The 17,016-nt window shown below is 38.6% G+C and overlaps 1 protein-coding gene across 5 annotated transcripts in view; it reads left to right on the top strand.

The window, feature by feature from the left end:
• CHL1 (cell adhesion molecule L1 like) overlaps positions 1–17,016 on the top strand; it is a 123,508-nt gene that overhangs the window by 86,602 nt on the left and 19,890 nt on the right. For all 5 annotated transcript variants that reach the window (XM_082768548.1, XM_082768550.1, XM_082768547.1 and 2 more), the window contains 11 exons: positions 295–415; positions 2,752–2,936; positions 8,672–8,803; positions 9,240–9,377; positions 10,074–10,185; positions 10,937–11,103; positions 11,910–12,075; positions 13,109–13,233; positions 15,363–15,464; positions 15,674–15,871; positions 16,889–16,959. In XM_082768548.1, coding sequence (XP_082624674.1) covers positions 295–415; positions 2,752–2,936; positions 8,672–8,803; positions 9,240–9,377; positions 10,074–10,185; positions 10,937–11,103; positions 11,910–12,075; positions 13,109–13,233; positions 15,363–15,464; positions 15,674–15,871; positions 16,889–16,959 — 1,517 coding nt within the window. The remainder of the gene's footprint in view (positions 1–294; positions 416–2,751; positions 2,937–8,671; positions 8,804–9,239; positions 9,378–10,073; positions 10,186–10,936; positions 11,104–11,909; positions 12,076–13,108; positions 13,234–15,362; positions 15,465–15,673; positions 15,872–16,888; positions 16,960–17,016) is intronic.

The raw sequence follows: 17,016 nt of genomic DNA, 5'->3' as shown, positions 1-17,016 counted from the left end.
AAGATTTGTGATAGAAAGGGGCCAATGTTTGGAATTCAGGACCTGAAACCTTAGAAAATGAAGCTTCTTTAGTACCTCTGCCTGCTGTTATTACTGTATCTATTTTCTGACTGTAAGAAGGAGAAATGGAAGAGTCCTGGATTGGTCTTAAATCATATAAATCAGAAAGAAAATTTACAAATTGATGTCAGAAGCCTTCTGACAGGAGTAATATTTGTAGCAGTATTGAAGGATAAGCAAAGGCTCTAAGATTTCATATCTAACTTATTTTATTTCATTTTTATTTTATTTTAGCAAATTTTATCAAGGAAAGAAAACCCAAACTGCTGATCCCTCCTGAATCTGCTGGAAGTAGCTCATCAGTCACTGTTATCAAGGGAGGTGTCCTGCTACTCGAGTGTATTGCTGAAGGGCTGTGAGTAACGCACAATAATGCACAGACTTATTCACCTTTTGAAACATAACTGAGGAATGAAAAAGCTAAGTTAAAAATTATTCTCATAAAAACGTATGTACATACCTGCTCAGTTTTAAATTGAACCTTTATGTAAAGTTTTTCTAGAGCATGCATGCTCCTTGTAAAGCAGCACAGAGTTTTGACAGCTCTAGTTGTGACTCTGTCTGTCCTAAGCATGGCAGAATATTTCAGTGAGGATATGCTCACTGTAATAATACAGGGAAGGGTTCAAGCCGATGGTATGTGCTGGGAAATGAGATCAGAATAATTTTGTTCCTCATTGTAAGTAACAGGACAATATAAGGTAAGTAAAGAAAGCAAAAGGCTAATACATGATTTAAGCGCAGTCCTCACAGTGAAGCTGTGAATACCTCTCTGGACCTTGTTCCTGCTGCAGTAGCTCAGAGCAGAAATACGCCCCACTGTGCCCTCAGTCCAGTTTTCCAATTTTACTATCTGCTTGTAGATGCAATAGTCCGCCCTTGAAGAGTTGCCACCAGAGAAATGGATAAAGCGAAAATCTCTGCAACCACTAAACCCACAATGAAAGCACAGTTGCTTCTGGTTTATTTGTGATAGAGCTTTTTGTTAAATGGAGTCTTAAATTATTGTGCTCTCATGCTGTATTGTGGAGCTGCAGGTCTGTGAACACAGACTGTGGTTAGCAGAGAGATAACTCATATTAAAGGCTGTGCAATTATCTCCTCTATAAAATTCCAAAATCAGGATATTTATCTGCCTGAAAAAACATGTTTAGGACATTTTGTTTTTCCATGTGGACTTGAAAGGGCATCGCTCATTTGGGCTGGCAAGATTATGCCTCTGCAGTTGGTTGCCATCTTTTGAGAGAAGGTGAATTACTTGTCTCTACTGGATCTGCTCCAAGTATCTGCAGTGAGTTTTAGTTCCCTGTTGCAGCATTTCCTTGTTTAATTCACTGCCCATCAAGCTAATTCACAGGCCCATGAACCTCCACAAATCCATGGGTATGAGTTTACAGTGTTGTCAAGGTACTGAATAGACAAATCACCATGGAAATATACAAATATGAATTTTCATGTGCAAGAACTAATACCATATACAAGAAGAGAAAGGAATAATAATAAAAAAAAAGCTGTTTATAGTCAAAACAAAATATATTAATTTCATTCATTTTTTTCCCAGGATTTTATTTTTTTTTAATTTTCTAACAAAAAGCTTTTTTTTTTTTTTTTTTTTTTTTTTTTTTTTTTAAAGTAGTCACTTTTGAAAGAAGACAAAGTACTTCTTTGAGAGCTTCTCTTCTCAGGAGGAACTTTATTTCTCAGGTTCTTTCATTGAATTAATATTTTTCCATGGAAACCCTTTGAAACCACAGCATTTAGAAAAAATAAAATATTTGTTAAATTTCCCACTTCCAGCAGAAAAATGATCAGCTTTGCCTATATCTCTGCCAATCCATCCAACCAAATGTCCACAAATCACGGAAGCGGATAGACTGAGCCAGATTTCAAGTAACTAATATCAGGGGCAGCCAACTGCAAAATAAGGAAATAAGTACATTTCCAATCTGTTGTTTCTGAAGACTTATATTCTGACTAACACCGGTGTCAGGAGGGCATTGCCTCAGTACAACACCGAGGCAACACGGTGCCTGACTTTGGTACAAGAGCAGGAAAAGTACCGTTGCAGGAAATAGGACGTTTGTACTGTTATGCTTATTGCTCTTGGAAAACCATGATTTCTTAGTACCTAGGGCTTTGAGTGGCTTGTGCCTGGGCATTCTGCCACAATGACAGATGGACACAAGAGTAAGCAGATATGACACAGTGTATGGTGTCGGGGTCGTGAATCCCAGCTGGGACTGTGCATGCAGCAGTCTGTCCTGAATTTCTGTGTCACTGCCACTTGCTTTCTAAACATGTAAGAACATTTTCAGCCAACTCCAATGGCTGGACATCTTCCTAACCCAGCAGGGCACTGAGTGAAGTCACTGTAATGAAGTCTTTACCTCCTTGTCTGTCCTCAAGTGCCCTTTTGGAGTCGGACGAAATACACCCCATTCCCTCTGACACAGTTCATGCCAATGTGTTTACAAGGAATGCAGTCTTGTGCCATAGCCTGGGTTTGGCTGTGAAGGACTTATTCATAGGGGTCCTTCAAATCAAGGAACAGTATAGACTAACAATAGTCTATAGCCTGCAATATAGCTTGTATTAACTAAAGAGGCTCTGCTAAAATGAAACCTCTAACGTAAATAACAGCATCCTGGTATGCAACTCAAAATCTTTTTTTTTTCTTTTCTTTGATACTAGCCCAACTCCTCATCTAAGCTGGGTCAAAGTTACTGGAAATTTGCCCAAGGACAAATCAGTAAAAGAAAATTTTGGGAAGATCCTGAAGATAGAACAAGTGTCTGCAGCTGATGAAGGAACTTACCAGTGCACGGCGAGCAACCCCATGGGCAGAACAAAACACGAATTCCATGTTCATGTGGAAGGTACGGAGTATATTTTACTAAACTTTTTATTTTGAACACTAAAAGGTAGTCAGTGGGAAGTAAATAAGAACTTTTGCTAATATCACTTCAGATGATCCAAAACCTCAACCAGCTGTATCAATTTATGCTAGTAGGGCCAGCCTTGTAGTGTTGGGAAGCTGGCAGAAAAGAGCATTGTTTTTCTTGTTTTGTTTTGTTTTTGAATAGAATTAATGTTTTTTTGTTATTTTTTTTCCTGAACCATGAAGGCTTTACAAACCACTGAGCAGAAGTACAAATGTGTGAGAGAATTATAGATCCAATACATTAAGATGTGAATTATTCAAGCAGAGATATTGACAAAATGTCTTGTATTAATCTGAAAGTCAGACCAGAAAATTTAATTATTCTACTTGCTCTTAAAAAAAAATATGAAAATGGCCATACCAGGCCAGATCAGAGGTCTGTTTATCTCAGTTTTCTATCTTTGATTTTCATCAAAATTAAATGCCTATAGTACCACTCCTCTCTTGCCCTCCTCTGTGTGTTCTGCTATCAGCTTTGTATTGGAAAAACTTGAGCTAAGAGTGTTTTTTTTTTTTGGCTTTATTTTATTTTATTTTATTTTATTTTATTTTATTTTATTTTATTTTATTTTATTTTATTTTATTTTATTTTATTTTATTTTATTTTATTTTATTTTATTGCCAGTGGAAGTAAGGAGAATAATGAAATCAGCCAAGGTACCTTCATAACAGGTGTCTTGCAAATAGCGCAGGTAGAGGCACTTGGTGCCTATTCTCCCTCATTCTTCCACCTGCTGTTCCCTTTCTCCCCAGACATTTCATACAATGCAGGTGTGGATGCTGCTCTCCGTCACTTCCTTTCATAGGAGCAAAGCAAAGCTTGAGTGAGATTTAACAGGGACAAGTGAGCCCTGCAGAAGTATTACTGCCACCATGAATCTTTCAGTAATGCCCCCCATAAATAGCTGCAAACAAGAATTCTGAAGCACAGCTGAAAAATGTGGTGAAAGCATTTTCTCTTTGCTGATGAAAAAATTCTTCAGTCTCTGCTCTGCAGAGTTAAAAAAAACAAAACAAAACAAAACCAATATTAAACTGCCAGTGTCTGTCAACCGCTTCATTTTAATCTGTGCTTTTTCTCACTCTTTAGTCACAAGAAGTCATGGCGGGAGGACACGTGCTTTCAGCTATCTGCTTTTTATTTACTCGTTAGCTGTGGAAGAGTCTTTTCTCTCCCTTTGTGAAGAATTCTCCCCTTTCACTTGACACAGCCTGGTGTGTCATAGCCTTCCTTCCCTTCCTGGAAGTGAGGCAGAGGGGGATACCAGGGCATGGCAAGTTTTCAGCTGCAATGGAGGGGAAGTGCTGACTCCTAGAAATCATTCCAGATGGTTTGGAGCATCTCTGCTCTAGCTGAATATTTTAACAATCTGGCTATGATTTTCTCGCCTGTAAAAATTGAATTCTTCAAAGAAATTGCAGGAGCTGCAAATACCAAAATACCAGGGAAATAACATTAATTAAGCAGTTCAGATTATTGACCCCTCTTCTCCCCCAGTCTCTAGAGGGAGGAAGGCTTCCGGGCAAATTGTTATTCCTACTCATTAACAAACAATTATTTTAAAAAAGAAAGAAGTAAAGAAAATGACTCTAACAATTGCAATATAAAGAACGTTTATGCAATTCCTATTAAATTAATTTTCCATTTGTGTAACTAATGTAGGATGCTGTCAGTAACAGGAATTCGTCCTACTAGGTCATCACATGCATGTTATCTTGCTGAAACTGAGCAAAAAATACCATCTTTTTCTATAATTTTGAACCAGAAAATGTCATTAACATTCAGTAGAGATGGGTATGTTCATCATTCTTGTAGTGACTCTTGTGTGCACACTCAAGGGCAGGTATTGAGCTGGTGGAAGTGAGCATTAATTTCAGTTGGTTTCAGGGAAGTTATGCTGACATATGACATCCTTATGCCTGATAGGCACTTCTCAAAAGATGTGTGCAGGGAGAAGAAAATTTAAATATGAAAGGAAAAAAATCTCAGTCTTTAACCACGAACTATTCTCCATTTAGTGCTGGAGTAGAAATGAGGACTTGGTTATTGTTCCTGCACTATTTCACTTTTTTCTGTTCTTCTTTCTGGTATTTGAGGATCTCAAAGCAACACCCCAGCCTTCTAAATAACAGCCTGAAATTATGATATTTTCATGCAGCCCACTTACAAATCCTACAGTACTCTGAAGGCAAAGATTCAGGCAATTATTACCCAGTATCTGAAAATATTCAGCCAGCAAATTGCTTGACTGCTTGAACATTTTAATCTCTCTCTGCGAGGAAAGATGTAGCCTGGAACACTGGAAGAGGCACAAAAAGGCTCTTATTGTTATTAGAGGGAGAGAATAAACTATTAAAAAAAAAAAAAAAAAAAAAAGCAAAACAAGCTCTCAAATTGTTTAGATCTAAAATGTTTGTTTATTTGGTTATTGTGTATAATCCCCTAAGCCTAATAGAAAATGTATATACAACCTCAACATCTTGTCACTATCATAGTGCCTGTTCTAATGGTACCTCAATCTTAACTGAGGCTTCTGGGCTGTGTTTAATAGAAATAATTGCAATATAATGATTAATTATAGTAATGATGGAATACCTAAGGGCCTTTGCAGCTACTTTCATTACTGAGTTAGAAGAAAATAAATAAAACTAGTGTGATGTACATACATGCCCAGTCATTTTAATGAGACTCAAGCTGTAGTTCTCAGCCTTTCACTGGGAAAGGTGATAGCTGTATCTGAATCTGCAGATGATAACCCCAAAGTGGGATGGATTGTCAGCCCATGGGAAGATAGGAGAGAATTTGAAATGATCTTGACAAATTTGGAAAATGGTCTGGAATGAAAAGGATGGGCTTCAGTAAGCACAAATGCAAATTCTCATCAGGCAGCACTAATTGGCTTCATAAACACAGGATGGAAAATGTCTGGTTAGACTGGTCTGGAGGATGTATTGGATCATAAGCTGAACTCTGCTCAGAAATACTGTCCTTGCAGAAAAAGAAAAATCATCCTGGAAAGGTTAAAGAAAAGCATTGTTTGTGAAAAAAGACTACTGAGAACTGATAAGGCCTCACGTAACATCCAGTTTCACATCGAGGATGGAATTTATTCAAGACAATACAGAAAAGCCAGTAAGGGTAGTCAAGATTTCAAAAATGTGGCCTTTGAAAATAAGTGGATAGATATGTTTAATTTAGGAAAGAATGAATCTGGGGTTCATATAACAGCCTTCAAATGTACAAAAGTTTCTTCACAGTAACACAATATTCTCTTTCTCCCCTGGGCATAATACTATAGATCTAAACTACAGTGAAGTGAATTTGGTTAACGTTACGTCTGTTCTAGTTATGGGGAAAAGGATAGTACTACTGTAGACAGCACAGGAGGCTGTAGAGATTTGTATCCATCAGGAATGCTCTAGGTGTAGGTGATCTTGTGTTGTTGCAGAAGTATGGACTAGATGACCATTTTAGATCTCTTTTGTTTTCAGACCTCTCATTACGTTCCCATAATGACATAAATCTCTTGATTGGGCTGACCACATCTATAACTCTTACCTAGAAGAATGCATTATGCAGTGAAACATAAGCTATACCACTTTGCTTGTGCAGATTAATGGCAGATTTGTCTGTCCAACCACAGGTTTTTGTGGTTGCTAGACTGTATGTGTATATTTTTTTTATTCTTACATTTTATATACTTATAAGCACTATAGCATATCTGCCACAAAGAAGAGAGGTTCTTCAGTCTTTCTGTGAAATTACATTTCATACTTGACAAAATCTCATTGACTGAAGCTTCACAGCTGCATCACTTCCTTGGGGCAACCACAGCAATTCCCATACTGAAAAAGGAAGGCAGCAGTGTAATATATCTGCAGCTCACTTTCAAAAGTATATGCACAAATTAAAATAGGAAGGGCTCTATAGTGTAGCTTGTATCCAGGTTTTGCTTAGTGTCTCACCTCCTCCAAAACATCCTGTCTCAAATATGGTGCTTGTGGCAGACGTAGTTGGGGGAAAAAATTCATTAGGATTGTTATAAACCTTTTCACTTCCATGCCTTTGACCTGTCTTTCTCTGATGTATGCATAATTTATGAGAGAAAAAGAGAGAGATCTGCAAACCCAAAATGTTCTGCTGCATGCAGGTTTTTCCTGGAGTCAAATAAAAGGAAGCATAGCAAGTATGATCATGTTACATGCTGCACTACAGGAGGGCAAACAGCTCTGCAGCGAGGCAGGCAGTAGAAGGAATCTGTTCTGTGAATGAAATGCTATGTTATAATGTTATAATTTTTGATAAGCTTTGGTGTCTTACATTTAGTTCATTCTTTAGCTGTTGCTAGTCAATGCCTCTACATGGGTTCTCTACTGTGGAAATAGTGGAGTTTGTGTAGAAGCTCTTGTTTATCACACATCAGAGGTATTTTTTAATATATCTGTGTGAGCTATGACGTTTTGTTTTAATATATCACACAGATAACATCTGGAGATGTATTACCAAGCAACAGCTCTGTTAATCTTCAAAGCGTATTATGAGCATTAACTAATGAATCCTCATGTATCCCACACATTAGCTCATCTTTTTCAAATAGGGAAGGAGGGATCCAGTGATCTGCTTAGGGCAGGCAAAAGAGGTAGTGACAGGTCTGGAACTAAAATGTGGAAGTTTGTAGTTTCTCAGGGAGAGGTAATGACAAATACCATTTATTTATTTATTTATTTATTTATTAAGGACGCCCTCTGAAATGTATACAGGCTCAGGGATCTAAATTTGGTCTGTAGATATCAGAAAACTGTCACGAGATTAATGATTTATTTTTCCTCTCTGTTCCTTCCCTCCCTTACAGTTGTTGTGTTTTTTTGTTTGTTTGTTTTTCCAATGAGTTCTGGGTAGCTGATGCTCAGGGGATGCTCTGGTTTAGCTGCCAGTGCTGGGGAAAGAGAATGCAGCAGGAAAACGCTGCTCCTCTACCACCACCCTGTGGGGGACTCTTCAGGACTGGTCCTCAATCACTGGTCAGAAAATGTCTCATCATATCTAAATATGTTATGGATCAGCATCGGAGATGAATATAGGGTGGAAAAGCGGGATATTGAAAAGCACAATGTGTTTCCTCAGCACCCACAGATGAGCAGATGGAGGTGCTCAGCATCGCCTCTGCATCATCGTGCTCTGCCCTCTGGCTGCTCCTGGGCAAGCCGATGCAAGCCATTTGCTCATGTCTACTGAGTATTCGAGCTGAATGGTTATTTGCATCTTGTTTGAGTAGCTGAAATAGTCTCACGTCATTTCAGAGACCACAGCCTTATGTTTGAGGGTCCTTGTGAAAATCCTGACACCATTAAGTTTACCTCCCTCCCCAGCCTCACCTCTCATCTTCTCTGCATTTGTTTTCCACTTCGGTAAACACTGCCCATATCCTACACTCTTCCCTCTGACATTTGCATTTTACAAAGCCTGAAGGACAGAAACTGATGTATACTAATGGTAATTTTACCTTTTGTAGCATTGGTTTGCATGAAGTACGCTCCGGTTGCACAAAAGGCTGCTAGGAGCTGGTGGCTACTGCTGGTAGCGTTTGCCATCTCCTGGAGAACTACGGTAATAGCAGTCAGACTTGTCCTGCTGTGTCACCTGCTACCTGCCATGTCCCCTCTCTACAGAGCCTCCTCGGTGGATTAAGGAGCCAGAAGGTGGTGTTTACAGCGTAGGAACAAACCTTGTGCTGCTGTGCGAGGCGATTGGCAACCCAGAGCCAACCATTCAATGGAAACTTAACGGGATGCCCATTGACAGTAAGTACAAGGTCCTACAGCCTTCTTTAGGAGGTGGCTGGATAGGACGTGTCTGTGTTGTGCCCCTGGAATGCACAAAAAGCCTAATGCACTAAATAATGTCTTGTGTGACATCTGTTTAAGCATATTTTCATATTTAATTAATAAGGCTTCTATTTAAACATGAACTTGAAGGGAGGTGAAAGAGGTGCAGGTGTGGAGTGGCTGTGAGTACGTAACCCTGTATTGCTCCCATCTGTTTGGGATATGGGGTGGTACTTGTGCTTTTGAGGTCTCTTGGTCTTACTGCTTCAGAATTAGCACAAAAGACTCTTTGGAGTCCGGGGAGCACAGGCCCTGCTTCCTGTTGTGTTGGTGTTATCACTACTGTTTTGAAACTTTATATACGGTTTGGTTTGGTTTGAACTGAACATTGACAAAGTCTGGCTCTTTTCAGGTAGGACCTTCAGAGGGAGAATCTCTGCCAGAGAGATCAGCCTCACCAACCTTCAGCTTCAGGACAGTGCCGTGTACCAGTGCGAGGCCAGCAACAAGCATGGTACCATCCTTGCTAGCGCCAATGTGAATGTCCTCAGTGAGTAGTCTCCCAACTCTTCAAGTTTATCAAGAAAAATGTAACTAAAGCTTCCCATTTTGATACCTCTTAAGTCTTCAGAATAGTTGTGGGATTATTAACCAGGTCTCTGTTCTGTTGCATTGGCCCTGGATTTTAAGAAATACGTTGTCCAAACTAGTGCAACAAGCCTTATCATGGGCAACATTATACACTTAGCTTGAGTGGTCATGAGCTTTTATATATTTCTTATTTTAACAATATAGTTGTTTGGGGCTCAAAATCTTTGGAATTCAAATGTATTAAGACCACTGTGGACTAGATTGTGGCCACGACTGTGTTTTTAAATTATTAAGTGTACTGTGTGTTGTTAATCTTTAATTTCAGTTGTGATACTGAGCCTCTTCTTTGAAGACAGATTGTCATGGGAATTTATTTAATAAGAGAAGTCTCTAGAGGAAGCAAAACTAGTCTGTTTTTTGTCTTGGAGATGAGCTTTCATGGTCTGACATGTCCAGCAGTCAACCACTGTTATCTTTGTCATTGAGGCTTATGGAAACTCAGTTGCTCAGTGCAGGAGCAAAAAGGCAGTGAAATTCCTGCTAAGTGGCCAAGCCTTTGGCCTTTGTATGGTGGGAAAAGGGTATGATGCAGGGACTGTATTTATATTCCCAGTTCTGAAGTTCAGTGCTGCTTGTTTTGCATTCTGTTCTGCAGATATTGCTCCCTTAATACTGACCTCAGATGGTGAAAACTATGCCACAGTTGTGGGTTACAGTGCCTTCCTGCACTGTGAATTTTTTGCCTCGCCTGCAGCAGATATTAGATGGTAAGTTACTGAGAACTCACTTCTTCACATGAAACAGGTTCAAACAGGCTTCCCAAACACTCATGTGCTCATGTTGTGGAATTAAAATTTGCAGTTTGTAACAAAAATGTGTTTAATATATGTATATTTTTTAATAAATATACTTTTCCTCAAGAACCTTACCACATTGATTTAAAGAGGGGGTGGAAAAACAGTTAATGAAAGTCCTCAATACCTGCGTGAAGAGGTGTTGGGATATTCATTAAGCAGAACCATGCCTTATGTAGCCAAATCCTGTTGCAACTTCATCAGTGTTAGTTTAACATTGGTAATTTTTAAAGTTTGGACACATTGCTGGGGTTGAAAGGCAATGACTTACAGAACATGTTCACCTGGAAATGGTTCCATGTAGTTGGAAATCACTGGATTGCCATAGCATTTGACAGGTGCAATAAAATTGCACATGACAGCTATGGATTAAAGACTCAGCCAGAGTAGTTTAAAGATCTTGGTAGACACTGTCAACGTATTTCAGGTTTGCAGAAAGCTTATGTCCCTTTATGATTTGCCTGCATGTAAGTAAAGTGACTTGCTGACCCCAGACTCCTGAGTCCCCCGCACTATCTGTAAACCATGGAATATGAAAACGTATGGCAGGAGGGTTGGAACTAGATGATCTTTAAGGTCCCTCCCAACCCGAGCCATTCTATGTTTCTGTGAAATAATAGTTTCTACAACCCCAGAAATAAGCCATAACTATTATCCTCTTTAGGACTAAGGATGATAGCGTAGAGACACTCTCAGCATTACGCTATGAATTAAATAAAAATGGCACCCTAGAGATCAAAGAAACAAAGAAAGACGACTCAGGATCATATGCTTGCTGGGCTTCAAACTCGGTTGGAAAAAGAGCAATCACAGCGAATCTGGATATAAGAGGTAATGTTTCACTTATGAATAGAAAGACCTTTGATAAGGTTTTATATTTACATTTATTTTTTTTTTACTTAAATAGATACTTAGTAAAAAGTAAAAACAATGATCAACTTCAATACTCAATTAGCAAAGTCCTCAAAAGCACTCTCAGTTTGCTGTAACTAACTCAAGAAAAAAAAAAAAAAAATGTGTTCTATTTCGGGCCAGTCTCTTTGCTTTGTAAGTTTTACAATTATAATAAACATGAAAATGTACAATAAAATTCTCACAAAGCAGTATTTCACTGTATAGAGGAGTGAAGCCAAGTGCTTTCTTCCTACTTATTCATCTGTTTCTGCATTTAGATTAGAGTCAATTAAAAGAACAAACTTGATTGCAATATTTTTTTCTCACTCGACTTTAATAAGCTTGTAATTTTTCTTGGGTCATTGCCAAAGCCTATTTCAAATGGCAATTGGACATAAAAATCATATTCAAGCTTTTTTTTTGTATCATTCATTTCATAACAGTCTGCTAACAAGTATTTTCACCTGTGACTTTGTGTGTTTGTGTGCACTTGTGTTTCTTGAATATGTTGGTTTGGACTGAACTAAAATAGAAATTTTCAAGATATAAAATTATATCCTGTCAAATCTCCATTTCAAAACCAACCTCCTCCGCTTGAAATGTTTGTATATAGAGATAGATAGATGGATAGGTGAAGATATGATCACTGCTCCTGAGGTTGATTTTTATATATGAAGTGCTTGGTGAAAATTTGATGTAATAGTTTCTCTCTCCTAATCAAAGTGTTTTCTGTGATCCACCAGATGCTACAAAAATTGTCATTACTCCAAAGAACCCCCGAGTGTTGAAATCACATTCAATTTTGTTGAAATGTCAGTCTGAGTATGATTCACACTTGAAAAACAGCTTCAAATTATCCTGGAGGAAAGATGGAGATCAGCTGCCAGTCAACAGCACACAAGACAGCAGGTAAGCAGAGAAGAACAAGAGTTTTCTTGAGCTCAGCTGAAATAATGCTGTGTAGTGCTGGAACATGAGTATTAATAAACATGAAACTTAATAGCTTGAAATGCAAATTTATGTCTGCAGGAATTCTTCATGCAATATATGACTAGATCTGCATTTTGTCTACATACATATATATGCATTTGTATGAGTTTTGAGCTGTGACTGGAAAATTATTATTACTGTTGTTTTTGTTTACTCTCTTTCACTGTCATCGTATAATGCTGCATAAATGTTGGTTTAACCCAGAAATATAACTCTAAACTCCGTGCAGTCAACTGGGATTTTGTTTCTCCACTTGGATTTAACTAGTATTTTCCTGTGTTTATACCTGTTTGTCCCTTTAATGGGATGGAGCCTAGACTTTATTCCGTATGAAAGGTCCCACAATGGGCACACGGATGTCTTTATTAATTAGTCACAGCAGAAAGGTTATTTTCTAAACGCTGCAGTGCAGGAGGTATGGAAGAAGATCCTGCTGAGGCCACAGAGGGTGGGGAGAGAGTACCAGGTAAAGACCAGATCAGTCTTCACCCTGACAGAACCCATGGGCCTGCATTAAGGCCAACTGCCCCTGGTGCATAGGACATGACACAGGTGGGCTGGGAATGCTGGGTTTTATTCAGTCCTCTTAAAAATGTATACACAAAGCCTGTGTATTTCCCTCATTAATGATGTGCCAAAACCCTATGTGCCAAACCCTCAGCTGATGCATATCAATGTGGCTCTTTTCAGATCAAGAGAAGATATGCCAACTTCCAGCCATAGAGGCTAAATTGCTACAAAATACAAATAATAGTCTACAGCACAGTGTATAATACAACTACAATCGCATTTTCAAATAATAAGCCTAACGTTCAATTATGTTATTCAAAATGTTCCCTTAACAAGTTTATTCAAGAACTGTTTTTCAGTGAACAGTGTCAGACATATGCTTATCTTACAGATTTTTCTATATATTTTTTTAATTGTATGTGCCTTTTTTCTTGCCCTGTAGGATAATTGTGGACATGGATACACTGTTCATTTCAAGTGTGACATTGGAGGATCAAGGAGTTTATATGTGTGTGGCTAGCACTTCCCTAGACAGTGTTGTAGCGGAATCACGGTTAATTGTTCTTGGTAAGAGGATACTTTCCTAGTGTGCAGTCAGGTTGGTGCAATCGAGTGTGCACTTTCGTTTAATTAGTTCTTTTACCCATTTCAGTTACCAAACCTCAGTAATAAATTATTGCCCAGTGGCAAAAGGTAAATTCATAGCAGAGAAAGGATTTGACCCACAGTCTGAAGCTTGACCTTGCTTTTGAGCATCCTTACCACCAGTCTTCTGTCCTGAAAGGCTGCTCAAAATTAAGGAGATGAATTTGTGTAGTGATGTGCAGTCCTTTGCAACATCAGCCTCTAACACTTACCTAAGGACATCAGACAATCACTAGAATGCTATTTTGCTGAGAGTTTTGTGTTGTTTTAATTTCAGGGTTGGTTTGTTTGTTTGTTTTATATTTTTGTTTATTTCTGGCAGTGATTGCTAACAGGAGCTAAGACAATCTGACCTTCAGGATATTTTCACACTTTAAATGAATGGTATTTTTCAGTAAATAGTAAATTAAGTAGATGCTATGCACATTATTTATGGTACTGTGTTCTTTAGTAGTATATAACTCAAGATGTTTGTAAACTGTTATGTTACTTATGAAAATTTCATGAAGCATTTTGTTCGTTTTTAAAAAGTTGATTTACAGAAGGGGAAAAACATTCTTGTGCTTGTTTTTTTCTTGTTTATTGTACATAAGAAAGGTCTTGATGGATTAACAGTATCTGTTATTTTCCAAATGAAAAAATTCAGGCTCTTGCAATGAAAGACCTGTGAGATGACTAAAGAACTAAACATGGAACAGATGGAGATATCAAAATATGGGCAAATGAGCACAGAAGATGTATTCTGTTAAAATACTTCTAGGTATTTGTTCTCGTGTTAATAAACAGAGAGCAGGATGGATACCTCAAAGATATACCATCACTGTCTTCAAATAAAAAATCATAGCACCATATACCGTAGCACACAAACATAATCTTTTAAACTTTTTGATGTTCCCTTATATATAAAACAAAAAAACTCAACATTGTTATTTTAAAAACTCTGTATAGTTCCTACTAATTGCTCTCACAATGACGGGGACAGTGTTATTCATTGAGCCAGCTGCTTTTCCTGTAAGAAATGACATTGTCAACCAAAATGTAGTTAGAATGTTGGGGCAGAAGGAGGTCAAACACCAATCAAGAGTTGCGTAATTTCATTTCCTTGATCCATAAATTTTTTTGATTTTGAAACTCTAGCTTCATGCCCAGGAAGCTTTCCTGCAAAAGCTCTGAGATTGTTTTCTTGGTGAATGCAGTTTTGTGTTCAAGACTACATGTTTAAGGAGGAGTAGTGTGTGCAACTTTGGAGGGATGAGGGGTAACCATCAGACCCCTGCAATAAGAAATTGTTCTTTTACAACAGATTTTATGCAATCCAATTACCAGGCTAATCCAATATAATCAGATTTCAAATTGACAACCACGTACATAAAAAGCAAGCTCTAGTGTGTACAGAGCATCAGCACGGTCATCCTGTGCTCAAGGCTTTGGCAGTCCCATGCTAGTCCCCAAGAGGTGCAGTGCAGTTATCACACCAACCACGAGCTACACAACTAACTTGATATATTCTCTGGACAGTACTAATTGAGCTGGCAAGTAATGAATTTTGTTGTTTCCTTTTAATATAGATCCCCATGGCTGTGATAATGAATATTATCCTTTCACTCATGCTCTAAAAGCCAGGTTCAATAACTGTGAGAGCCAAGCCTCCTCCTACCACTCTGGTTTGCACCACAGTAAATCCAAGTGATTCTAATATAACTTTCTGCTGAGAGCAGTGTCAATATCTATTAGTGATTATATAAATCCTAGTGATGATTTGCACAGAAAACTCTGTTGCTCCAAGCAAGGCTAATGAGAGTAGATGGAAATACACTTGTAGAAGGGATATTGCATTTATAGGGGAGAAAGCAGAATCAAAAGACTCAGTGTATTTTTCTGTAACAAACCAGGCTCTTTAAAAGAAATTCTTACTTTCCTAATCCTGTCCATTTTGAAATCAGAAGATGTTTTACAACTGCCTTCACTGGAGCTTGCTGTTCCAGTCTTTTCAAAAATGCCAAATAAACAGGAATAATTGCCACGCTCTTGACAGCTCTTTGTTGTCTCAGATGTTCCTGATCCACCAGAAGATCTGCAGCTCTCAGAACATCAAAACCGAAGTGTTCGACTGTCTTGGAAGGCTGGGGCCAGCCATAACAGCCCTGTTAATGGTATGAAGGATTTTGGTAGCATCACCTTACATCATTTAGCATAATGACACATCACGGCTGTCAGAATAAACAAACCGTGCTCAAAGCTGTCCTTAATCGGTTTTACTATGACAGTTAATTTACTCTAAGTTCATTTCTATCCTGCTATTTATAAGCAGTTCATAAGGGTGCTGCCTGTTTTCCTCTGCCTTGTTTTCTCTCCTCCACAGAGTCCATTATAGAGTATGAAGAGAGCCAGTGGGAGCCGGGGAGGTGGCAGGAGCTGACCCAAGTCCCTGGGAATGACACCACAGCCCTTCTGACCCTGGCCCCATACATGAATTACCAGTTTCGTGTCGTGTCCGTGAATGCTGTTGGAAGGAGCCAGCCTAGTAAACCATCGCTGCGCTATGCAACGCCTCCAGCTGGTAAACACTGCCATCTAGTTTTTTTTATGTGAATATTTTTAGTGCTTTACCAGGAATAGCATTGCCCTCTTTTCCTTCTGAGGGGCATAAAGATGTCAGGTTGCTTGTACTACTTTTTCTGCTCAATGTGTGTGGTAGGAGATGAGATACTGAAGCACTCTGCACACACCAAAGCCAAGTCCAGCCATCCTGCATGCCAAGGAAGTATCTTCGCCAAAGAGAGGATTCACCCCTGCAGCTGCCGACATCAGTCTGGGGATGCCAAAATGAGGAATTTCTGTTGCTATGGCTAGCAGTGTGTTTCCTACCCACATACCTGTAACACAAAGCTTTTCTGAACTCTGCTGATTTTGTGCCTTTAAGGCTCGTTGCAGCCATTTATGGACATGCAGGTGCTGGTGAGAATTTTCAGGATTTATGGGGAGCCTTTCAGCAGCTATAAGCTTGTCAAAAGTGTTCATTCACAGTGCATTTCTCACCATAACAGAAAATGCTGTATCCCTGAAAGTCATTTTAGAGGCCAACTGTTCAACCTGGCATTTGCATTCCCTGGCATTTTTCTTTCTTTCTTTTTTTTTTTTTCTCTTTCACTTCAATTCCAGGTCTTTCTTCAGCTTTTCAGCTGTGTGCGCCCCGCTAATGATATACCTTCTGTTTACTATCCCCACAGGGAGAAAAATCTCTTCCTAATAATCCCCCTACATCTGGTGCTTTGAAATCCAAAAGTCACAGTTTCATGTTAGCTGGTGGCTCCAACCAACAAGGGCACTTAGGAATCAAAACTGCATAAACAACTCATTTTGTTCACAGCAGCTTTTGCTGATCCAAGTAATTAAGCTCATGAGCACTCTTTGTTTAGGTGTTTTTCACTCTCAGTAATACAGAAACAAGAAAAGTTTTCAAATATGTATTTAATAAATACATATTTAATAAATACATATTTGTTTATTATTTAAATAACACATGCAAATAAAAACAGAAATATGGAAACTAACCTTATTACCTGTGTGGTTTCAGCTCCAGACAAGAACCCAGAAAACATCCGAGTTGAAGCTTCTGAACCAAATGAAATGGTGATGAAATGGGAGGTAATGGAAACGTGTCTGTCAATGCTACAATATTGGGAACAGGTTCTCTCTTCAAGC

Source organism: Aythya marila, assembly GCF_965140915.1.
Source record: "Aythya marila genome assembly, chromosome: 10".
NCBI classification, from domain to species: Eukaryota; Metazoa; Chordata; class Aves; order Anseriformes; family Anatidae; genus Aythya; species Aythya marila.
This window is presented reverse-complemented; position numbering and strand designations above follow the sequence as displayed.